General features: G+C 40.7%; 1 protein-coding gene across 1 annotated transcript in view; it reads left to right on the top strand.

The window, feature by feature from the left end:
- Nucleotides 1–26,498, top strand: part of ERC2 (ELKS/RAB6-interacting/CAST family member 2) — a 743,930-nt gene that overhangs the window by 668,660 nt on the left and 48,772 nt on the right. Inside the window, exons 21-22 of the mRNA XM_044675466.1 lie at nt 13,777–13,924; nt 15,614–15,742. Of these exons, the coding sequence (XP_044531401.1) occupies nt 13,777–13,924; nt 15,614–15,742 (277 nt within the window). The remainder of the gene's footprint in view (nt 1–13,776; nt 13,925–15,613; nt 15,743–26,498) is intronic.

The following is a 26,498-nucleotide window of genomic DNA, read 5'->3' as shown; positions in this document are numbered from 1 at the left end:
TCTTTCTTTCTTTCTTTCTTTCTTTCTTTCTTTCTTTCTTTCTTTCTCTCTTTCTTTTTTCTTTCTTCCTTTGTTTCTCTCTCTTTCTATCACAGGGGACAAAATGATAATAATGATGGCACTTACTTCATAGAATTGTTGTGAAGATCAATTAAGATAAGCAATAAATCTATCAGTGGACATTTCTTAAGCACTTACTACATGTCAGACCCCATTCGAGGAATTAGGGGTATTTAAAAAGGCGAAAACATGGTTTCTGCCTTTAAGGAGCTTAATTCTAATAATGGCATATTTAAGTTGTGAAAGCAGTTAAATAGCAAACGGCAATATTATTATATGTTTATATTATTATTAAGAATTACTCAAGCAGGATTTGAACTAGGTCCTTGGATTCCAAATCTAAAACTCCCTGAAGCACCCACTTTTCTAAGATCTAAAAAAATGCCTTGTTCATCCTTTACTTCTTTTTTGTTTGTCTGCCTAGAATCATTTAAACAATGCTGCAATACTAGGTCAGCAGAGGAATTATCTCGATGTGAGTCATCACAGGAACTTCCAAACAGATCTTGAAGCTTGAAGGGTTAGGACTGATCAAATACAGGAGTGATCCTGTCTTAAAAGCCAAAGCCCACGTCGAGATAACATGACCAAGGTTGGATGGGTTTGCTCCCTTTTACATATGGAGGAAACTGTGGAAAAATAGAGGGTTCTCTCTAAGATCATCCCCTGAGAAGAGGTGAGCAGAGGGAGGGCTCCTGGCCGAGCCAGGCCGTTTGACATTGTTATCTCTGTGTCAGAGAAGTCCTGGCCATGCGCTATTAGGTTTCAAAGGCAAAATTTGGAGTCATTGGAGTAAACGACTTCTTATGGCCAGTCCTGGGCCGGCCACGGACTGCAGAGCCCCCGAGGAGGAGCCTGCCAATGTGTCGACTTCTTGGCTTGGGTCTGCTCTTGGGAATGTCATCCGTTTCCTCCGTGTTGCCATCGATTCCATTCTCAATATATACTTACTGCAAACAGCAGGCATCCCTTTTGGACAGAGAGCTCTCTTATTGATCCGTGTGACCAGCATCCTTAAGATTGTAACATTTCTTCAGAAAACACAGCAGCTCAAAGAGGTAGAGCATGGGGCAGGCTCTCCCCCAGCCTTCCTTGGGGGATGACAGCGAGGTTGTTTTTAACAGAATCTTTCACCACCATCTATCTCAAGTCACCTCCTACTGAACTTAAGGTTGAAGACTTGGGGTCGGAAGGGAAAGAAAACAGTAATTAAAGGGGAAAAGTTGATTGAGCTGTTGTTTTTTTTTCTTTCTTTCTATTTTTTTTTTCATCTTCCTTGAACAGTTTGATGAGAACCTGGCTGTGGGCTGAGCCCATGACATAACGGAGCCAGCTCTTCTACTCGAAGTCATGACTCCAATCACGACTTAATGGATTTTGTTTTTCATCAGGTAGATCCCTAATTGGACATGAACCCTCTGGGGCTGGCCAGGCCAGGAGAGCGGGATGGCCGCCACTCCTTAAGCGTGTGATTAGACCGGCTCTAAATGATGACTCCTGCACTGATGACGGGGCCCTGGATGGAAGCTCCAATGGGCTTAATGGACAGACAGAGTCGGAGAGTGACCCAGATATGTTCAGGCAGTTTTCTTTTACTGTGGCCGATAAGTGGCAAAGCAGCCAACTGGGGTGGGAGAACTTTGAGCAATCTTGGGTTCCAGTTAGCTATAAAGCAACTCTGAAAAGAAAGCATTTATCTCCCTCGTCTTTCCACTTCATTCTCCCCTCCCCCTTCCCCTGGCCTTTTGAAAATTCTATTTCTGTGGGGCTGAGACCATTTTTTTGTGTTTTATTAGCTGTATCTTGAATACCTCCTACAAACTGAATGACAGTTTAGGGCTATTAAATCTGTTCTTAGTACATATTTTTATCCATTGTTAACCTTGACTAAATGTATGTGAACAAATGGCCCTTTCTCCCCCCATTGTTGCCTGTATTTGTTAAAGCAGTGATTCCCTTTGACGTTTGTTTAGGCTGCGCGTTGATAAAATGCTGGACGTGGTACACTCTTCCCCCTTGGCATTCAGCAGGCCCTGAGAGGGCTATTTCTCTTTGCATTATCTTATCTTCCTCACTAGCATACTTGGGGCTTCCTTTTCATATTTTACCTTTTATTTTTGGTCAGAGACGGATGACTTTAGACTCTGCAAATGGTAGTCTTCCAGCATTCTAGAGACAGTCTTGATAGTCTACATTTTCACCCTCTGGGTCAATCTCTAGTCAATATCTTGAACATTCTTAGTTTTTTCTCTGAATTAACAGAAAAAAAAAACAGACAAAAAAGAAGATCTATTCCAGCTGAGAAGATGTTGCTGCAGCAATTCGACACGCATTTGTTAAGCATCTGGTGTGTGCTTGGTTCTGATGATCAAAAAGACAAAATCATGGTTCTTGCTCTCCACATGCTTCTAGTCTAATATAGATTCAGTGCTAGAGGAGATCCCAAAGACTATCAAGTCCAATCACTTCATTTCTAGGTAAAGAAACTGAGGCCAAGTGACGTTAAGCCAGTCGTAGGAGGCCGAGTCATGTTTCAAAGCAAAGCCCAGGCAAGCATCCTTCCTCACGCAGCACAGAGAAGCGTATTCAGCTTTAGCAACCACAACCAGCTGGGAGAATGGAGAAGAACTTTGGGCATGAAGTTGGTCCCCATGAGGAGACCTTACTGAGGACTTAAGCCATTTATTCAACTCTGTCACTCTGGTGTAGCACCAAGCCTAGGATGAAACACAGCACAGTATGGCTATTAAGAGAATTATGTTTTGTTTTTGTTTTAGTTAGCCTGTTCATTTCTTAGGGCGCAATTGCATTCCATCACAGTCATATGCCCCAGTTTGTTTAGTCATTCCCAGAACGATGGCTTTCTCCTCAATTTCTAGTCCTTGGCCGCCACAAAGAGAGTCACTATCAATATTTTAGAACATAGAGATTCTTTTTCTTTTTGCTTGATCACATGAGTAAATAAACCTAGCCTTGGTATTTCTGCATCAAAAGGTACACACAGTTTTATAACTCTTTGGGCATAATTCAAATTATTCTCCAAAATGGTTGGATCAGTTCACAATTCCACCAAAAGTGCATTAGTGTCCCCATTTTTCCACATCCTCTCCAACAAGTTGTCATTTTTTCCCTTTCATTATTTTAGCCGATTTGATTGTGTGAGATATCTCAGAGTTATTTTGCTTCATATTTCTCCAATAATGATGTAGAGCATTTTTTTCATGTAATTATATATAGCTTTAATTTCTTCATCCAAAAACTCTCTGTTCATAGCTTTTGACCATGGCTCATATTCTCTATAAATTTGCCAAAGTTCTCTATATATTTTAGATATGAAATCTCTATCCAAGAAACTGTCTGTAAACTTTTTTTTTTCCAATTTACTGCTTTCCTTCTCATCTTGGCTACATTGGTTTTATTTGTACAAAGCCTTTTTTCATTTAATGTATTCAAAATTATCTGTTTTACATCTCACAATACTTTCTATCTCTTGTTTATTCATAAATTCTTCTTCTATCCATAAATCTGAGAGGTAATCTGTTCCCTGTTCTTATTTGCTCATCATTTCTCCCTTTATGCGTGGGTCATGTATCCATTTTGATCTTATCTTGGTGAATGGTGTAAGATATTGGTCTTTATCTAGTTTCTGCCAGACTGCTTTCCAGTTTTCCCAACAATTTTTTACCAAATAAGGAATTCTTATCTCTAAAAATTAGATCTTTACTTTTGTCGAACACAGGGTTACTATAATCTTTTACAACTGTTTGCTTTATGTCTATTCTGTTCCACTGACCTATTTTTCTATTTCTTAGCCAGTATCAGATAGTTTTGACAATTTCTGCTTTATATAGTTTAAAACCTGGTACTGCTGGAACCTCTTCCTTTACATTTGTTTTTTTACATTAATTCTTTTTATATTCTTGACCATTTGTTTTTCCAAATGAATACATAGAAAGAACTACATGAGAGTACGAGGAGTGAAAAACAAGTAGAACCTAGAAAATATTATATATAGTAGCAGAAATATTATTTAATATTATTTGAAGAATGACATGTGAGTGTCCACCTTCAGAAAAAGAGACATAATTTTATATATTCATCTCTCTGTTTTTTAAATGATACCTTCTCTAAAGGGGGAGTAGAAAAGGAGATAACTGGGAATTTTAATGTAACAAATAAACAAATAAATAAATTGTGTTTCTGTTTTAGTATTAAATAGGGACTATTTTGAGGAAATTGTGTCCAACTCCTCATGACCCCATTTGAAATTTTCTTGGCAAAGATACTGGAGTCGTTTGCCATTTCCTTCTCTCAGCTCATTTCACAGATATGGAAACTGAGGCAAACAGGGTTAAGTGACTTGCCCAGACTCACACAGCTAGGAAGCATTTGAGGCCCAATTTGAATTCAGGAAGGTGAGTCTTCTTGATTCCAAGACCAGTGCTCTATTCACTGCTCCACCCAGTTAGCTGCCTCTGGCCTTATCCAGTAAGTATTAGAAAGGTTAGGATCCACATATGGCACAAGGAATTGCCACATTGCAAGTCCTTGCCCCGAGGAAATCACAGCTATCTATACTTTCGTATTTCACAGATTCCATTTTCATTTAGTTTTTGCAACATGCTAGCATCTGAAGAGAACGTTTTAGTCGCATAGAGTGGTAGTGGCATTGTGGGGGAAAACAATGATGAAAGCAGAGGCAATATTTTTAATTAGAGGTGTTTTTAAAATAACCGGGTAAATTAACTTTGCTGGGAGTTCAATGGAAATATTACACCAGTATTTACATAACAGATTAGTTGGCCAAAAAAAGGAAAAGCTACTAAGAGCCAAAAAGGATTACTTTCTATAAATATTAATGCCAAAGACCAGCTTTAAAAAACACTTCTAAAATGAATGATTTTTAAAATGTATTTTTATTAGCTCCATTTATTAAACAACAATACGACACTGGGGCTGAAATCAATGTTAACATCTACATGGAATTTTCCTTGCTAATGCATTTTTCCTGTACTTGACAGAAAAAGCTAATTAAGAATTATAAATTATCCTAGTCCCCCTTTGTGATGTTCTTGCAAAAAAGAAAAAAAAGAGAGAGAGAGAAAGAAAAAGTTTGTGAAATTGAGCAGAGCCCTTGTTTTGAAATCTCAGGTGGACAAGGACAGGACAGCCCAGGGCTAAGGTGGCAACTGGAGATGCTGTGAAGAAGATCAGGTTTTTAAAAGTAAATTTTGCCTTCAGGGGACAAACAATAAGCAGTAAATACCCCCAGCAGAAAATCCCAGAATCAAACAAGTAGGATCTCTTCTGTGGATAACTTTGGTGAGCTGACAATAAAATCAGACCATTTAATTAACTTAAACAAGCATTTATTAAGCACTCACTGTGTGCACAGAACTGAGTCAAAGGATGGCAAAACAATGAAACATGTCCAAGACAGTTTCTTCCCTTAATAAGCTTACTTGGTAAGGAGTGGGAAAAGAGAAGGAGTAACAGATCATTCAATCAAAAAGTATTTATTAAGTGACTACTATATGCCAGGAATATACTCTGCTACCAGGAAGCAGCTAAGAAGCTCAAGGCAGGAAACCCCGAATCAAATCCAGCCTTGGACACTAGCTATGGGACCCTGGAAGAGCCACTTAACTTCTATTTACCTTAATCCAATGGAGAAAGGAAATGGCAATCCATTCTAGGATCTTTGCCCCCCCAAAACCCATAGACTATATACTGGGGTACTATGAGTCCACGGGGACACAAAGAATGGGGTAGGACTAAATGACTGAACAACACGCCAGGCTCTGGGCTCATCGTGGAGGTTCAAAGAAAAAACATAAAACTTCTTGGCCTCAAGAAGCTTACATCGTCACAGGAGATAGCATGTGCGTGCAGAAGTCAACAAAATCACTTTGAAATAAATAAATGATCATTTGATGGCTAGGCTCCGGCAGTTGGAGAAGGCAAGACCTCATGGAGGAGGTTTGGGTTAGAGTTGGCTCAGTTTGGAGTGACACTTGAGTTGAGTTTTGAAGGAAAATAGTTTAAATATATCCCAAACCTGTGCCAAGTTGACTCTGGGAAACTTCTGAATAGCGCCTGCCCAAGTTTCCGTAAAGAGGTAGCAGGGTGCCCAGGTCATGTCCTGGAGTCCTGTGTGGTCCGGCCAACTGATTTATTGGCTTCTGAACTCCTCGAGGGAAAGAGCTGGCTCATCTTCCCTCTCCCTCCCTCACGGACAGGCCGGCATCTTGCTAAGGAGAGGCGTTTAATCAATGCTTGTTGAATCAAACTGAATCCAAGGGAATCGAGTGACCGCTGCAGCCACACCGCTTAGGAAGAGAACCATCATGCAAAGAAAAGATGGAGCTTGAGAAAAGATCATACGGCACGTGGCAGGATAGGATTGCAGGAAGGAGGCAAGGACAAGGCAAGGAGACCAAATGTCCCAGAGGAGGAAGAATTGTCCTGCCTCTAAGGTACCATTCAGGAACAAAGACACAGCGTGGTCTAGTGGGTAGACCTTTGGGCTTGGAGTCAAGTCTGTGGTCAAACGCTGCTAACACATTCTAACAACATGTCTTTAACCTGTTTCCTCATTTGCACAATAAATATGATAATATTTCTAGCATGATATTCTAATTCTACTTCCTCAGAGTTTGGGAGAATTAAAGGAGACAATATAAGAAAAGTCCTTGTTAGACTTTGAGACACTACAGTGTTAGCAATTATTGTTGTTGGGATGATCTCCTCTTTTTGATGGAGTTCAGCTAGAAATGGCCCTGGGACTAGTCATGCTCCTAATATTGTTGTATTGGATTATTGGTCAATGCTGAGCAGACTGTGGAAAGGTCGGCAAAAGGAGATTTTCTGTAACTGAGTAAGAGGGTTGGCATCCAGGCTCATTTCCCGCAGGCTTGCTGAATGCAGCATCAGAATCCCTTCAGTAACAAACAGGAGATCGGGGCTATTTTAAGTACTTTAGCTTCTTACCACACTGCTTGGTCTTCCCCGACTAGGTCTCTATGTTTCGTGAACTTTCGCCTCTTTATAGTTTGGAGGTGATCCGGTTTTGTCCCACAAGCCTGGAGGACCGCTGCCTTCTGCTCTTGGACCTTAGCCATTCTAAAGGCCCCATTTCACTTCATGCTTCACCTCGGATGCCATGCTCCTTTACCATTGTTCAGTGAGATGATTTCTGCTTGTTCTAATTTTCTGCAATGTTTTAACCCATTAATCATGTATTTTGAGAAGTTCTATCAATATGGTTCCTCCTAACAAAGGAAGTTATTAATCTTTCTCTTTCTGCCATAGTCTAATGGCCCATGTATTTATTTCATTTATATTATGCAGCTTTTTTAGGATACTTTCCAAATCTCTTATGGTCCATTTTACAGTTCTGAAATTGTTCCCTAAATTATTATTGTTAGCACTCACTGAGGAAGGCACAAAACAGCCATTACCTTAGGTGTGCTTCCCCTCCGGCTTAGATGTATTCCAACAGGTAAAAGCAGGAGGCCAGTCAAGTCAAGAAGCAGTTAGGAAATATCTCTTCTGTGCCAGGCTCCAAGCTAAGCGCTGGAGATACAGGAAGAACCTAAACCAGTCCCTGCTCCTAAGGAGCTTGCAGTCAGTTGGGGAGACGGAAAGTACACAACTGTGAACAAACGAGATATAGAGAGGAGGGTCGATAGTACATTTCTCACCAGACAAGGGCCTTTTCAGCATCATCCATAAAGCCACAGGAAAAAAAAAAACTAGCTATAGAGTCCAAGGATTAGATTTGAAATCCCAACTCTCCCATTTATTGTAAGTGTGATTTTGAGGAACTCACTTCATCTCCCTCCTCCTCAGTTCCTTCAGCTATAAATTGGGCCTTGACAAACCCTAAGGTCCCTCTAGATCTAAATCAACAATCCTAAGATCTTCTGGTGGCTACATGAGCAACTAATGTCCAGAGCTCTTACCCTGAAATTAGTTTGGCCCAGATAATGCCTTAGTGTAGGATTTATGGTAAAGTGGGAATAAAAGAAACAGAAAGTTGAGTGATGAGGTAGCTAGAAGTAGCATGAAATCTATTTCATTATTTTTCTTTATTTCATGAGACAAGAGTTGAGAGGGAAGGACATCCGTGGTTGGGTTTTAATCTACATTCCTGAAGAGAATACCGGTTTCAAAAAGAAGACATGGGGGTTTGGGAGTGTTCTATTAAGTAATAGAATGCTGCCATATTTACTAAACACTTTTTTACTGTGAAATTAGGCCATTGCTAGCAAAAAGCTTTTCTTTTATCTTTTCCACTCCTACAAGTATTTTCAAACTAATTTATACTGTTCCTCCCCCAACTCCAGAAATGGGGATTTTTGCTTTACTAAAGATGATTGGAATGATATGGCAGTATTTTTGCTCTATCACCTTTTCAAATACATAATGTCAGATGAATACAAGAAACTGGTTATAATGTAAACAGGAAATGATAAAAAATGAGAACATCTAAGTGCCTGAAAAATGGGGAGTGTTTATCTAAAATTAATCCACAGTCTCATAACTTTGAAGGCAGAATAAATAGGTTGTATTTCCTTGACTCTTTTGGAACCGTTGCCCCCAAATATTTACATTTTTCCTGTGCTGATGCCAAGACCCTTGGACAATTTTTTTTAAGACCCCAGTGATTTCTTGAATATGGAATGGGCCACCTTGGTGGCTAGTGGTTTCCTCATCGCTGGAGGTCTCTAAGCAAAGGTTGAATAACCACATTAGGGATCCTAGAGATGGGATTCCTATTCAGGTTTGATCTGGGGTTATAGGGAACAACTTAAGGCTAGAACCAGGCTCTTGTCCTTGATTTCAGTATTCTTTCTGTCCTACCATACTTCTCTGAGATTAAAATGATAGAATCATGCCATTTCATAGGTAGATAAACTACTATAAAGTATGAATTCCTTCTCTAATATCTTCCTGTATGTAGATCACACACTCTGAGGGCAAGTTCTATTGTTCATTTTATCATTTTAACCCTAGGAAGTAAAATGATTACCAAGCAAGGCAATATTCATGAAGCATTTATCTTCTTTTTTTTACTGCCCATGCATAGATGTTGTTTTTTTTTTTAAACCCTTAACTTCTGTGTATTGGCTCATAGGTAGAAGAGTGGTAAGGGTGGGCAGTGGGGGTCAAGTGACTTGCCCAGGGTCACACATCATGCATAGATGTTTGATAGGTGTTTGTTTCCTTCCTTCGTCCCTCCTTTCTTCCTTCCTTCCCTCTCTCTCTTTCCTTCTTTCCTTCTTTCCTTCCTTCCTTCCTCCCTTCTTTCCTTTCTTCCTTTCTTCCCACAGTACTTTATAAGCAATAGTCAGTTAATAAACGAATGCTTGAATGCTGAATCAAATGTAGTTATTCACTGAAGATATCTAGTGATGGACATCACTCTCCTGAAACAGCCTATTGTCTATTGGGACAATCATGCTAATTAAAAGTATTAACAACTATATTTATATAATATTTAATTTACTAATTAATTATTAAATAAATAATTTATTTAATAACATAAATATATATTTAAGGCTTGCAAAGTGTTTTATATATTATCTCTTTTCACAGTACCAGTCTGTGAAATAGGTGCTATTGTTATCCCTATTTCATAGTTGAGGAAATGAGGCTGAATGAGAAAAGACAGTCTACTCAAGGTCACAAAGCTAGTAATTATCTGAGGAAGAATTTATACTTAAGTCTTTCAGACTCCAAGTACAGTACCCTATTTACTAAACCAACTAGATGGAATTGTTTTCTTCCAATTGAATTAAAATATGCCTTGCTATATCTTCTATCTTTTATTCTGTGGAACTATTCTAAGGAGGTCATCTTCTTTCTATTTACAAACCTTCAAATATTTAGTTAGCTATCATTCTTCTACTAAGCCTTCTCTCACTAGGCTGACTGCTGAAGCAACTACTGATTCTTTCTATGTGACTTCTAGTCATGTTGCCATCTTGGTCTCCCTCCTTTGGAAATGCTTCAGTGTGCCAATGTCCGTACTAAAATGGAACACCCAAACTGTACTCAGTAGGCTGGACAGGGTTCAACATAACCAGAGGATAGAGATTGTCACCCACCAATTACACCAAAACATAGCCTATAGGCCCATGAGCTTTAGTGTCTGACGCAGCACACTTCTGCCTTGTATTGAGATGTCTGTGAAAACCTTTGAAATGTTCTTATATTAACTCTTTTTTAAGTTCATGCTTCCCCATCCTATCCATATGCCATAGATTTTCTGAACCCAAGTGTAGGACTTCATCCAATAAATATAATAAAAATGAATTGCAATAGAGAGAAATTTAGTCTTCCACTTGGGTTCCTAAAAAATCACTTCATAATTACGAGATAGGAGAAGTCTGTTTAGATGACAGTGTCAAGATTGAGATGAATGAAGTAGATCCAGGGACATCAAGTCACTAAGAATCCCCAGTCTGAATTAGGTCTTTCTCATCTGTCATTTAGACCAGTGAGGTAGGACTCAAATGGAAACAGGATCCGCTAAATCAGATTTCTGGGTCATGTATTGGCTTAAAAAACCACACTTAATTAGCATTATCTATGTTTTATTGTATTTTTATTTGTTTTGTTAAATATTTCCATTTCAATCTGGTTTTGTGACACTCAGGAATGTTAGAGGCTATCATGTCAGCTAGGTGATTGGAATTTTGATCTAGACAGTTGCAGGAACCTCCTAACTGGTCTTAAATTAGTTAGTTCTCCCACTACATACTTCAAGTCTTTTCCTTCATACAACTACCAGGCTGATTTTCCTAAAGCACAGGTCTGATGAAATGACTTACCTATTCAAAAACTCTAGTGATTTTCTATTGCCTCTAAGATAAAACAGAAACTTCTATTTAGCGGAGACTTTTCAGCATTTCCAGACTTCCGATGACAAGGAACAGTTTTAATAAGCATAAATTTAATAGGAAAGGCCAACATATAATATAGAAAATGTCCTTTACAAAGCTTGGTCTTCTGCTACTCTTGATGATATGGGTTGGCTTTAGGCCCTCATTACTTAATGCTCTTTGTTGCCTCATTTATTGCCTGAGGGTACAACATAATCTCCCATTTTAGATCTAGAAAGGAATGAAGCTCTGGCTATTCAAAAAAGAATCACAGTATAGGAGATGAAAGGAACTCTAGGAGAACTGAGACTCAGAGAGCTGAAGTGACTGACTTGAGGTGGGAAACAATTAGCCAGGATATGAAACCTTTGGTTCCAAGTCCTGTAGGAGCGCCATTTTGGATCCAGTGTAGAGGGTGAAAGAGGGGAACAATTAGATCAGTTTATACCATGTGATTATGAATGATGCTCATCTGATGTTAGAGAGTACATGAAAAGCAAAAGGAAATTGGATTTAGTTTCTGTTTTAATTCAATAAGTATTTACCAAGTATTTTTAGAAAGCATCATCATCATCAATAGCAGCAATCATCATTTGTATAGTACTTCAAGATTTACAAGAGATTTTATCAACATTATCTCATTTAATTCTCACATTTAGCTGCCTGAGATGAGAGCCATTATTAACCTCATTTTACAGATGAAAAAACTGAGGCTAGGAGAGGCTAAATAATTTATCTAGAGTTACAGAGGTAATAAGGGATTAAGATAGGATTCAAATTGAAGTCTACCTGATTCCAAGGCCCATTTTACTATTTAGCTATCCAGGATGTACCAAGTAGTAGGAATACAAAGGTAAGAAAAATGTTCCTGCTTTCCAGGACCTTGCATTCTCTTGGGGGTATGAATAAATCCATGATATATAAATATAATATATTACACACACACACACACACACACACACACACACACACACACACACACACGTAGGTAGCAGCATGACATGGTGGATAGAGCACCAAGCCTGGAGTCAGGAAGACTCATCTCTGTGAGTTCAGATCCAATATCAGACATTTCCTAGCTATGGGATCCTGGGCAAATCACTTCACCGTGTCGGCTTCAGTTTCCTCACCTATAAAATGAGCTGGTGAAGGGAATGGCAAAGCACTCCAATATCTCTGCCAAGAAAACCCCAAATGGGGTCACAAAGAGTCAGGCATAATTGAATAACAACATATAGATGTATACATATATATATATATATATATTATATGTAGATATGTTTAGATATTTATAGATGTTTATGTGTGTAAATATATCCACAAAAATATATATATATACACACACATTTTATACACATACATCTGTGTGTATCTATATCTACGATGAAATTCATTGTAGTTTCATCCTCTTCTAAGAGGCAGCCCTGGAGAGGTTTTCTGAGGGAGAACTTTCTTCCGTGGGAAGCAGCCTCTAAAAGCACACTTAGAGATGAAATGACACATATGTAGGGTGATAAATAGGCCAGTCTGGTTGGTGCCCAGAATCACCCTGGAAAAACTGATCAGAGCTGCGTTACAAAGGTCTTTAAATATCAATGCATTTTATCCTATAGGCAATAGGAAGCCACTGAAGCTTCTTGAGGGGATGAATGACTTTGTCAGAAATGTTTTAGGCACATCACTTTGGTAGCTGTGTGGACAGATGAAGTGGAGAAAAGAGAGCCTGAATACCGAGAGCCCAAGGGATTCTAGGCAAGAGTTGATGGGATCCTGAACTCAGTTCAGGCTCAGAAAGAGGAATTATTTAGACACTCTCACCAGAAGCTTTCAAATAGAACAACCAGAGATGGTGCTCCAGAGGAAGTAAAGAATGTTATTATACCAGTGAAGGCATGTGCTCATGGTAAGGGGGACAACCTTCCTCGGCAAGGAGGAATTCATTAATCCATGGAGGAGAGCCATTTTCTTGCTAGGGCCAGAGCAAATTCCAGATTAAAACTGGTTATGGGTATTACTGTAGAAAGAGTTTAGAAAGAACAGAGGAGGCAGCTTCCATCCTTTTCAGAGAAAGCAGTGAGCCAAGATAAGACAGAATTTAGAGTGGCAAGATTTTTTTCCTCTTAAAATGTTTAAAGGAAAGGAGTAGCTGGGGGCAAGTCCAGGGTCTGGGTCAAGGGGAGAAGTGAATGATGTTCTATTGTCAGAGGAGAGGTTGTCTCTGAGCAGGTCATCCAAGAAAATTCTGGAAGAAAACTAAAGTGCTTGATCCACAAATTGCCTCTCCACTCGCCAAAATTGCATTCTATTAATTCTATTCTATTCTATATGTTATGTCATGTCATTATAGTATTGTGTTATGTTATGTGGTTATATTGTATTATAGCATATCATATATTATATTATTGTGTAATATATTGTGTCATATGTTGTTATGTTGTTATATTATATCATATATTGTACTGTTACCTTATATTATTATATATTGATAACTATATTTCAATATAATTGTTTTCCTTTATAATGCTACATATCTTATTTAATGCATTTTAAAACTTCTTTTCAAGAAGGAGTTCATAGGTTTCCCCACACTGCAAAGAGGTCCATGACACAAAAAGCTAAGAACCTGAGGCAGACTAATGGGGAGCCCAAATCTGTCCTTTCAAAATTGAAAAGTCAAAGAGATATTTTGTCCCGAAAATCCTCCCATCATTCCATCCCACCAAAACTGTGTCCCATGGCTTAGATGTCAACTGTGGGTCACTTGATATTGCTGATGTCCCCTGTGCTTTGGAGACTGAAACAATAACCGGCTTCTTTCCTTTTTCAGACAAGAAGCCCTTCTGGCTGCCATCAGTGAAAAGGATGCCAACATCGCCTTGCTTGAGCTGTCTGCCTCTAAGAAGAAGAAAACGCAAGAGGAAGTCATGACTCTGAAACGTGAAAAAGACCGCTTGGTCCACCAGTTGAAGCAGCAGGTGGGCTCGCATGCATGCATACACCCTCTTTCCTTGCCAGAATCTGGGCCCTGATTGGAGGTTTCGTGTCTTAGCTGTTCTTCCTTGCTCAGTCTTCAATGCACAGACATCAGCAGCTAAGACAAGGTAGGCTGAAAGGGACCAAAGAGCTGTCACTGTCACGGCATTCTCCATACAGCTGTCTGTGCATGCCAGCTTGTGTGCAGCCCATGCTCTGGGTTCCCATACTTTCATTATAGCTTCTTCTCCTCACTAAGTCCTTCTCAACTTTTTCTCTCCCATTGGACCTACGCTAATTTTTGACTAAACCCTAGAGACTCCTTAATTACATTTCGTGAATCTTCTGTTATCTACTATCTGTGTGACTCTGGGCAACTGACTTAACCACTCCGTACCTCAGGTTCTTCATCTGTCAAATGACTGGGATGGGCTGAAAAGTCCTGAAGGTCCTTTCCAGCTCTGAATCTTTGTTCACCTCTTCTATTCTGTATGACTGCCCGCCCACAGAAGCAGCCCCCTCTACTCCATTGTCCCTCTTCTGCCACCCTCAGATGCCCTTGCTTGCTTTTCCTCCTTACAAATTCTGTTCTTCAGCTTCCCTCCTCTCCCACGCCTGAACTCTTTATTCTCTGAGCTCTTCCTGCCTCCCCATGCCACCTCGTGCCCATCATTCCTCATCATGATGAGGTTTGATCTTCTAAGCCTTAGAAGCTTCAGCACCACGGAGAGTGCCTTGATATTGGCCCTCCCCCACCTGGGAACTAAGATATGGCCTCCCTTGCTCCACAGAGCCTAGGTGATCAGCATCTTTTGCTAGCACCTTTGGGTCTCACTGCTCTCTACCTCCAACATCACCCGGATGTCTATCCCTATGTGTTGAGGCTGACCACCTCTTGTTCCCCAAATCCTTTGCTTTCTGCCAGATGCTTTGGAATGGGCTTACCTGGCAATTAGAGACCACGGTATCCCCAAACTAATCCTTGAAATATTCTGAAGTTATTTATCCTTCATAAATAACTTGAGGTCGTTTGCATGTCACGGTGGATGACCCCCTCCCCAGCCCAGCTTCTCTAGGCTTCTCTCTTTCTTCTAAGATCTAACTCTGGAAGTTCTGTAGCTCCCTGGTGGCTTTGACCTCATGAAAGGTTTGCCACTTGTGAAGATTGGAATTTGGAAATGGCCTATAGGTGATTTAACTCTCTGTTGCCACACAGACTTTGTCTATGTCAAGGTGAGTCCTGGGGATGGCTCTCTGGTTTAAACCAGGGTGACTTTAGTCAACAAAAGCACGTCCATGTTGGGTGGCAGGAAAGCTAGAGAACAGGGGTCCTCACATGGTTTTGGATGAATACTTTTCCTCTTTCAGGGTATCCGTAGGCCCTGAACCTCAGAATCTATTTTTGCCTGGCTGAGCAAACTCCTACCAAGTCTTGGCCTTCTAGCCCTTCCGAGAAATCCATTTGCTGTTCAACATTGGCAGTCATTTTGCAGACTGGCATGAGGGTAGGGTGGGGGTCATACATTACAATTCTTTAATTTGGAGCTGTGCATCCTAGACTTGAGATTGGCAATCACTCAGCAACAGAAAGTTAAGAAAAAGCCTTTTTCTCCATCCTTTCCCTTAGGTCTTCCCCCATGCCCTCTCTCTTCTCACCCCCTGCAGCTAACCATTGTAGCTTTCTCCTACAGGTTTATAGATATAAGAAACATCCCCAGAGCATGAACATACCATCCACCTGTGATGTTGGCTTCATCACAGATATTGCTGCCACCTACCTCGGCTCCAGCCATGATGCACACATGATCCCAAAGTCTCAGGTCAGTCAGCTATGTAGGAGGCCTTTCCTGTCCCCCCAGCCATGGTATACACCAATGCCAAGACCATGTGTTGACCTGTCGGCTACTATGCTGCTCTCCTACTGTAGGCTGGAATTGTACAGCTGAGCTGCAAAGCATTGGGAGCAGTAATAGTAATTTTTATTCTTTCAAGGTTCTTGAATAGTCATCTCACTTCCCATCTCATCTCTCCCTTAGTCTTGGCGCCATAAGGTTATTAAAAAAGAAAATAAAAGGAAACAGAAAAACAAGCCACAAACAAATAATAGGAGGGCAAAACTGTATTTTTCAAGTCTCCCTCTCTTTTTTTAATCATGGAAATGTGCTCTGGATTCCTGGAATGATTAAGCAGAGCCCTTCAACTTGCTCCTGGGGGAATGTACAAAGTGTTCCTTATTTGCAACAGGCTTGATTTTATGGAACATGGAATGTGTTTGAAAAATGGTCAGTCTGGGTGGAGAAATGACATGTGTGAGCAGATTGTGGGGAGCTGTAGCAAAAGAAGGAACAAGGCAGGCGGTCTCAATGAGCCCTTAGCGGTTAGACTTTGGAGGGAGGAGAGCTTTAGCCCCAGGAAGACCATCCCAGGAAGGGAGGCATGGCATCCTTGACAGAGGAGCCCCATGCCTTTGATCAGCTCTTTGATTCAGAGATAAGTCGCATATGAATAGACTTGCCTAGATAAATTAACCAGAGACTACCACTGGGAGGAATTGAGGACTGCCAATTGAGCGAGAAATCAACAAGCATTTATTAGTACTAATGATAATAATAACAGCTGGCATTTGGTGTGGTACTTTAAGATCTACAAAACACTGAACAGATGTTAGCAATGGATATGGAGTCTGGAAAACCTGAGTTTGAATATTGTCTTACACACTTACTAAATGCATGACCCTAAGGAAGTCACTTAACCTTTTGTTTGCCTCAGTTTCCTCAGCTTTAAAATGGGAATAACAATAGCTTTTATTTCAAAAGACTGTTATAAAGATCAAATGAGATAGTATATATAAAGTGACTTTTAAAAAGTCTTATCTTTATTGTATTTTAATAACAAATTTACTCATAAGTTTCTCAGTTATATGATTCATGTTGTCTCCCTCCCTTCTTCCCTTCTCCTTCCTGGAACTGACAAGCAATTCAGTCTAGGTTGTGCCTGTATTATCACTCAAAACATATTTCCATGTTATTCATTTTTGTAAGTGAATAATCTTATAAAACCAAAACCCCAAAACATATATCCAAATAAATGAGTGATAAATCATCTGTTTTCATTTGCCTTTCTACTCCAACAGTTCTTTCTCTAGCAGTGGATAGCCTTCTCTTTCATAAATCCCTCAAAATTTTCTTGGATCATTGTACTGATGATAGTAGCTGAGGCTATAACAGTTGTTCATTTCACAATATTGGTGTTACTGTGTGCCATGTTCTCTTGGTTCTGCTTTTTTCATTCTGCATCAGTTCACGTAGGTTTTTCCAACTCTTTCTGAAATCATCGTATTCATCATTCCTTATAGCACAATAGTATTCCATCACCATCATATATTAGAATGTGTTCAGCCATTCCCCAGTTGATGTTCATCCTCTCAATTTCTAATTATTTGCCACCACAAGTAGCATAACTATAAATATTTTTGCACAAACAGATCCTTCCCCACTTTTTACAGTGTCTGGCATATAGTAAGTATCTAATAAGTTCTTGTTTCCCCTCACATACATCCCTCTCCCAATACTCAGTTTCTGCATTTAAAAAATAGTGGTAACAAGCACCTCCCTCTCAGGGTTGTTGTGAGATAGGGTCTATTGAGATAATATGCAAAAAAGTGCTTTCAGAACATGAGAAATGAGAGCATTTGCTACCCTCCTCACCCTCACCGTGTCAATAAAAAGATTTCACATCCCAATTCCTCATTACTATCTCCAAAGGTGCCCTCTCCTCCTTAGGCTCAGGGAGGCAGACCATGGGTTCCTGTTTTCTCTACTTTCTTGACCAGCAATGTACTCCATAAGCCATATGGCCTGTGGGCAGACAATGAAGCAGCAGGCATGTCCCATATGCCAGTTTCCAGGTCTTATGACTAAAACCCAATAATCAGAAGATTTAGAGATGGGTTTTGAAGTCTTAAGATCACTAGGTCTATGATCATAAGGTCACAGCTGGAAGGGACTTCCCATAGTCCAACCAATGCCTAACCAAGGTTCTGCTCTATAATATCACTAACAACTTCTTCAAACTTCTTTTGAAGGACACCTAATTACCTCTTTACTTCCACTTGTTATGAAGATTTTTTTTTGTTTTTTAACTTTAATTTTCTTTTACTCTTTTCCCAATTAACAAGCATATATTTTCCCTACATCTGACATCCTCACCTTCCAGTTATAAAGAAAAAGATACTCTTGGAACAAATATTCAGAATAAAGGAAAACAAATTCTCAAATTGGCCAAAAATATATGTATCATTCTACATCCTAAATTCCTCACCTTTGATTCAGGAAGTGGAGATCAGGCATCATCACTGGCCTTTTGAAATCATAGATGCAGTGGGTAGAGTTCCTAAGTCTTTCAAAAATGTTCGTTCTTAGAATATTGTTATAGAATAAATTGTTCAGACTCTGCTCAGGTCCCTCTGCATCAATTCATGCAAATCTTCCTAGACTTCTCTGATATGACGATTCTTTTTATCCTAAATCTTCTCTGTAACAATTGCTTTTTGCTCTAAGGTCTACCTTTTGGGGACAAACAGAACATGTCTAATCCCTCTTTTGCCCAACAGCCCCTCAAAATACTACTTTTTTTCTCCCAAGTTCATTCTTCTCCAGGTCAAATATCCCAAATTCCTTTTACCAGTCCTTGTGTGGTATGAGCCATTTCCCACAACATCCTGGTTACCCTCCCCAAGCTCACTGGCTCTATTTTCCTCCTTTTTCAAACATCCAGGACACTTGCCCATCTCCATTCTTGAGGTGTTTGTCTCATTCTCCACATTATTTTGAAAATCAGCAACAATTGGTCAGGAATCATATGTGAGAGTTATTTTGGTACCTGAAGTCCTTTTGCTATTATTTTAGTTGGGTTTTAATGAAAGACAGTCAAGGATTTTGCTTGGAGTTATTATTGCCTGATTCTGTCATTGAGTAGGTAGGGACAGAAGCTGTGATTTCAGTGCTCCAGAGAACTCCCAGGTGAGAAAACCCCCTCTGCCAGTGGAGGGTAGCGCCTTCTTTGCAGCTCCTGGTGTTAGAGTTGCCTACATCACAGAGAGGGCAAGTGACCGGCCTGGGGCCACAAAGGTTTCAAAGATAAGACCCGAACCCAGTTCATCTTCAGACATTATGGCCAGCTGGCTCTCTCTGGTGGCTGGATAAGTAGAAGATAATATTCAATGAAATATGTATTGGCGTACCCCAGTTTTCTAAAATTAAGCTACAATTTTATGCCTTAGTTTAACTACGCCATCCCCTTCAGTGAACACACTCTACCTCAACTCGGATGAGAGTTTTCTTTGGTGCAGAATTATGAAATTAGACAAAACTCTCAAAATCGGAAGATCTCGGATGAAGAAGGGCCATCAAGTCAAGGTATATCCGAAAGAAAGTCCTCTCTCCATTAGGTCTCCGTGATCATACAGCCTCCCTTTGAGGCCTTTCATTCTTCCTTTAGAAAGTTCTCCTTGAAATGTTTAGAGAGGACATGAGAGCTCTCTGCATGTATTTAAGACTGCCATGTGGAAGAGGGGATATAATTTTTCCATTTGGCTACACAGAGTATAATTAAAAGTTATAGGTAGAAACTGTAGCAAACCCAACTTCAGTTTAACATCAAGAGAATCTATCAGAAAATTGGAAAAAGTATAAAAGGGGGGGCAACTGGGTAGCTCAGTGGATTGAGAGTCAGGCCTAGAGACGGGAGGTCCTGGGTTCAAATCCAGCCTCAGACACTTCCCAGCTATGTGACCCTGGGCAAGTCACTCGACCCCCATTGCCTACCCTTACCAATCTTCCACCAAGGAGCCAATACACAGAAGTTAAGGGTTTAAAAAAACAGAAAAGTATAAAAAGACAGTGCTTTGTCTGAGGGTAGGCAACTTTCTATCAGAGGTATGAGAGAGGATTTTTCTTCAGGTCTAAAACTGGATTAGGTGATCTCTGTGCTTCTTTCCAAATCTGAGACTCTGTATTATGTGTAATGATTTAAAATTATATTCATTTGGATCATTTTTTCTTATTATTACATTTGAATATTTTCATTTCAACGGCTTACAAATACATTTTATGACAAAGAAATAAAACTCTAAATGTGTAAAAAAAAAAAAAAAGTTCTAATTGGTAGGATTTTTTCCCCTGACGTCTACAGGTCCAGAATTGAGATGCTCTTAATAAAATTGCTTAAGGAAATTTAGCTCTGAGCTTCCAAAAGTACTCCTCATGGCCATGGCCTGTGACGTGTAACATCATGGCGCCCTAATCTTGTCTATCATATCTCAAGACTCCCTCTTCCCCAGGCGTATTTTCTCACAACTTGAGTTAAACAATCTCCAGCCTGGCCATAAAGAATAGTATGTATTCTTGTCATTTGGGCATCTATACATAGATACATTCATATAAGCATACATATCTACCTGCATACAGAAATACATATGTGGGAGAGAGACAGACAGAAAGACACACAGACACACAGACACACACACACACAGAGAGAGAGAGAGAGAGAGAGAGAGAGAGAGAGAGAGAGAGATCTATACATACAAAGATAGAATAACCATTTATGATGCACTTACAATGAGCCAGAAACTGAATTAAACACTAGGGATATAAAGATAAGCAAACAAGCCAGTCCTCTTCCCACAGGGAGCTCATATTCTAATGGGAGAAGATAACACATAAAGAAAGCTGAAGGGGAGATAATAAATATTTATATAGTCCCTACTATGTGCTATGTACTGTGCTAAATGCTTTACAAATATTATCTCATTTGATCTTCACAACAGCCCTGGGAAGTAGATGTTGTTATCTCCATTTTGCAATTGAGGAAACTGAGGCAAATAAAGTTAAAGTGATTTGTCCAGTGTCTGAGGCCAGATTTGACCTCAGGGCTCTTCCAGATTCCAAACCCAATGCTCTAACCACTGCACTATCTGGAAGTGTGGGGCAAGGACCTTTGAGTTGGCCAGAATGGTTTGGAGAGAATAGCCAGGAAGTCAGATGAAGGCTTGGTTCACATCAATATAAAGTGAAAATTCTCTTATCCTATCCCAGAATGGTACGTAGGATGCAGTTTCCAGGGAGCAAGAGGTAGGGAAGAAAGTCAGAGTGGAAACAGCAAGAGTTAGAGCTGGGCAAACACTTTTCTTCCAATGATATATGTACATATGTGTATATACATGTGTGTATATATATATTATAGTTTGCATTTACTAATGTATGAACATGCTATTTCTCCCTTCTAAAAATTAAACACCTTGAAGGCAGAAACTATTTCTTCTTTGTTGTAATAGCCCCATCTACTAGCACGTAGTAGGCATTTCATAACTACTTACCAAATTGTTCCGTTTCAAGAAGCGAAGAAGGAATGAAGAGACTGGGGAGTTAATACTAAATTATTATTATTCTATATTCATATCCTCTGACACTCTAATTGCACTTTGAGTTTGCTCATAGCCTCCCTCCGTTGCTACAGGTCTCACCCCAATCTGTTCCCGTTCATCCTGAATCTCTGATCCCCCTTTAAACACCAGTAGTCCAGTCATCAGGTTGGGGACCTTCCTCAACTTGTCTTTGTATTGTGGGGACACTAATGGAGCACATGGGCTATCTATGGTTATTCCTTACTTTTGGTACATCGTCGTCCCATCCTTGTTTTCATTCCTTTTTGTCTCTGATGTCCGTAACTAGTCATTCCTGGGCACTTCCTCATTTGTCCCATATTTCAGCCTTTTTGCATCTGCGATATATCTGTCAAAGTCAACTGGAGGTGATGTTCAACTAAGATTCTTCGTTGACGGACATCCCATGGCTCGGGCCATAGAGCACTACTCCAAGAATGGAGGTGTGAAAAAGATGACGGCTTGGTTCCTCGGAGAAGCTTGGCGTCATTAAGAGAACTTTGCAGTTTCCCAAATTTCTACGTCTGCCCTTTCTTGCTCTGGTTTTCTTATTTTCCCACAAAGATCCCTTGACCTTTTTTTTTTGTTTTTCTTGTATCTGATCTCCTCTTTGTTTTTGTTCTACTCATCTCTGAACATGATGCTGCTGAATTCCAAGGCTGGGTCGGGATGCATTTTGCCAGAGGAATCTCTCCGTGCCATCTCTGGAAAGGTCCAGGTGTCTCAGACATCAATTTGCTTGGAAAAATCTGAACCTCTGTTCAGTGTCCAGGAAAGATAGCCCCAAAGGCTATAGGCAATGAGCTCACCAATCCCAATTGTGTTGAACCACAACAGAGTCATGACTCTGCAATTCTGTGGCTGATGGCTGAATTGGCTCTAGATAAAGAGAGGAATCAAAGGCATAATATCAAGGAAAATAGAGCTTCCTACCCTAATATTGTTGTTCTGAAAAATATTATCAAGTAATAATGTTTTATTCCAGTCGCTTCATTCTTTCTGCTTTCTTGGAAATTCAATATTTCAGGATGCAGTTTTTAAATGCCTACTATGTGCTAGTAGAAGAGGATTTTAAGACAAACAAGTTCTCTGCCCTCCAACATTTTCACACATGAGTAAATGAGAGCTATATACAAAATAAATTCAAAATAACTTTGGTTAGAGAAGTATGTATTGACACAGGGGAACCTGAAGAAAGACCTGAGAAGCGGTATTTTAGCTGAGCCTGATCAGGCAACTATTTCTAACCACTTCTTTCCTAAAGCACACCTCCACCTCCCTTCACTTCAGTCTGTTTTGTTGGTGGGGAAAATCTGCTTTCTAGACCTATGAGGGTTTAGGGAGTGAAGGAAGGGGACAGATAGTCAATAAAGAATAGCTTCTTTTCCTTCCTTCCTTCCTTCACTCCTTTCTTCCTCCTCCTTCTCTTCTTTCTCTCTCCTCTGTCTTCTCTGTCTCTCTGTCTCTCTATCTCTGTCTCTCTGTCTCTCCTACAATGATCCTTCATGCCTCATTCCCATGTTTTATTTCTTACCTAAACCAGTTCATCCTTTCTGAGGTAGCCAGTTGACCCCATGCTTCTGGGTCTCACCATATTGGTCTTAGCCTTGGTGTAGACACCCAATCAGCTTTAATCCTAATGCAGCCAACAACTCCCAAGCTCAGCCTCACAGGTAGCAGGTAACATAGGCATGTGCCACTAGACCCAGTTTAAGAATAGTACCACTGCTCAAGCACTGGGCCTCCTCCCGGGAGACAATTTCTTTTTTTTTTTAAGAAAAGAGAAGAAAAAATGATAATCGTCCTTCCCTCTTTTGTTTCTTGCATCCAATCGTGTCTCAGAAGAAAGTATGGACATCAAAATAATTAATTTTGAAACTGTTGGATTTGTCTTCTGTTAAGCGTTTTTGAAGAAGAGTTAAATCTCAATCTTAGCCCATAAGCTCTATTCCCAAATGGCCCTCTGTGTTCTGAAGAAGCTGATGTGTACATCCTTTTTGGAAATGCCTTTTAAAAAACGAGGGCCAGACATTATTGTTTGGTGAAAATTAGAACCAGCCTCTTCCTTAGAATCCCTTCAAACCCTTTTGTGAGGTGATCTCTGTCTTTCTGAGTGTTCTTTGCCTCTTTTTTCCTTTCTCTGGGTTCTGTTGGGTGATCTGGGGAGCCATTGTCAAAAAGGTTTCAGAGAACATATTGATCATGCAGGAGTGGGGAGATGCCTGAGCCACTGTCTGCCATTCCATCTTGAGGGAATGGGAAACTTGAGCCTTCCCCTCCCACTGCTTCTCCCCTGGAGCCTGCTGGAAGAGCAGAGCCAAACATCTGGGTGAATGTTCCTGGGTGGATGCCAACCTCCGAGCGGAATAACTCGTTTGATGGGGAGGGACAGCACCGGGTATTAAATGGGAGGTCACAGTTCTTCAGGCGCAGACTTGGGGAAGTTATGAATGACTGTGGGACAAAGACGAAATCTGACCCCCACCCGCACCCCCAACCATACATGCATACCAGTTGAGAGGATCAGAGGGCCATATATCTGCAGCTGAAAAGGACGTTAGGGGGCTTGTCTACCTTGGAATGTGTCCCGCTGAGCCAGAAGTCTTTATACAAAGCAAGTATTGGTGGGCAGACCTACTATGTGCCAGGCAGTATGCTAAGCACCAGGGGCACAAAGTGAAAAAGTAAACATTTCCTGCCCTCCGGGAGCATACCTTCTATTTGGCTGGCAGGATATGAACCCAAATATAAAGACCTTAAAAGTAAATTCTAGGCTGAGGGTAGAATTATACCATCGGGGGTGAGGGGAGAGGGATCAAGAAATGCCCCATCTGGGTGGGAGCATATAAACTTGGCCTTGAAGGGAACGAGGGACATCCAGGTGGTCTGACTGTGGACTGGGCATTTCCTTTCATAGAGAAACTCGTGAGAGGGAGGTGGACGACCAGCCCTTGGTCTTGCTGGGGTGGGCAGGACCTCTGAAACTCCCTTGACCCTGGGGCCCCCACAGCCATGTATTGTGCTTGGCTGAAGTCCACCAAAGCTTGCTCTGATCACAGAACCATAATTCAATGCAGACTCACCCTCAGATTGAGTTGCCCAGATGCAAATGAATTCTATTATGGATTCACATTGGGATGAGCTGCTCCAGGCACATGGGTGGGATCCAGTCCCATCCTTTCTCTGGGCCCTAGAGCTCCTTCCAGGGTGGGGCTGGGACTACTTTTCCCCTAAATTGCCACAATTTGGAGGGCTCCAAGAGCACCATCTGGGGCATTGACTTTCCCTTTTTTGTGGAGTCACTCATATCACCAGATTCTCTCCTCCAGAATTCCTGTGTTAGAATGGAACATTCAGGGTCCTTCAACCATTCAGGCCACAGGCAGAAACTCTCCAGTGGAAATAAAAACAGAATATGTCACATCTCTAAGAAATTCCCATCATTCTCTCAAGGTCCAGGCAAGGGCATCCAAGGACTAAGGCAAACCTTAGGAGCGGAGCACAGGATTCGAACTGGGAGACCGTGCTGTGGAATAGCAGACTTACTGTAGAGGTTCATAGATGAAGTGTCACCCTTGGAAGCTAGCTGTTCTGATTTGCTCATCTTGCAGCAGAAAAGACAGAAATCCAGATAGATATGCCTAGCAAAGCTGAGACTCGAACCTGGGTTCTGAAACCCCAAGTTCAGTGTTCTTTGAAGTAAATCATATTTCTAGCAAAAAAAGAAATATTTTCTGTAAATTAAAATGATATGTGGATATCTTACATAGAGCTATGTATAAGACCACAAAATCTTAAATTTGAAGCTGGAAGGGGCCTTAGAGGTAACCAAGTACATCCTCTCATTTTATAGGAGAGGAAACTGAGGCACAGGTCTTAAATGACTTGCCTAGGGTCATAGAACTAATAAGCCTCCAAAGTAGTATTTGATCTCAGCTCTCCCTGACCCCACTTCCAGCCCTCTATCCCTTATACTACCTAGCTGTCTTGTGATTCCATGAATTAACCCAGATTGGTGATTTCATAAATATAGGGAACTTCCTCTTCCAAAGCAAATGCTAGGTCACCGTGTGACCCAGAAGCTCAGAGTTAGAGACTTGGCCTGGACACCGAGAGATTCGAGTGAATCATCCGTAGTTACACACCCAGTTTGCATGAGAGGCAGAGCTTGAGCTCAGACCTTCTTGACCCAGAAGAAGGTTTTCAATCTGCTAAGTGGTGTCACCAGTTTTCTAATCTATGTGACTTTGGATGAATCCCCTTACTTTGTTGGGCTTCGGGTTCTTCATCTGTGAAATGAAGGGGCTGAACTTAAAGAAAATACTGCCAATAAAACACCCATCACCAGTGACAGGCACTCAAGCTTACCTCCACAGGACCAAGAAGGGATGACAGTCCGATTCCCTGATCCCCAGCCAGCATCTTGGGACACAGCAGTCTACCTAAGTGACATTTGGCTTTCTTCGCTTCTTAGTTTTTGATGAGAGAGGAAGGAAGATGGAGTGTCTGACCTGGAGAGGGAGAAGAACATGAGTTCTGAGTTCTAGACCTGGGCTGGCTAGATATCAGAGTGATCATTTGTCTTATCTGCCTTGGTTTCCTCTCATGGAAAATGATGATAATGATAGATGGCAGCTTCTGGAGGTACCATGCACTAGAAAGAGCGCCCATTGACCCATGCTTGTTAGAGCTCTGCTGTGGGTTGAGAAGGGAGGGATCCGTGTGCCTTGGGGTGATCAGAGAGGGCATCATGGAGAAAGTGAGAATCCCCAACAGTCTTACTTCTGCCAAGAGAAGGGTTTCCTACAGGTTTTCTTCCCAAGAAGTGAGAAGTTTCCCAAAATGAGAACAATCTCACTGCTTGCTGGTTTTAATATAGATGCAAAAGTCTTTCCTATTGAATTATGCTACTTTAGATAAACAAATAAATGAGTCTCCATTGTGAGTCTGAAAACATTTGCCAACTTGACTTCAGGCCTTTGGCTTGCCCCATGGTGTCTTGCCGTTGGCAGGGCCAATCAGAATGGCCAGCTGAGCCGAAGGTGATCAAACTAAAGTTTCACATGGAAATGCGCTCTCTCTCTCTCTCTCTCTCTCTCTCTCTCTCTCTCTCTCTCTCTCTCTCTCTCTCTCTC

The sequence above is a fragment of the Gracilinanus agilis genome, chromosome 1, assembly GCF_016433145.1.
Source record: "Gracilinanus agilis isolate LMUSP501 chromosome 1, AgileGrace, whole genome shotgun sequence".
NCBI classification, from domain to species: domain Eukaryota; kingdom Metazoa; phylum Chordata; class Mammalia; order Didelphimorphia; family Didelphidae; genus Gracilinanus; species Gracilinanus agilis.
This window is presented reverse-complemented; position numbering and strand designations above follow the sequence as displayed.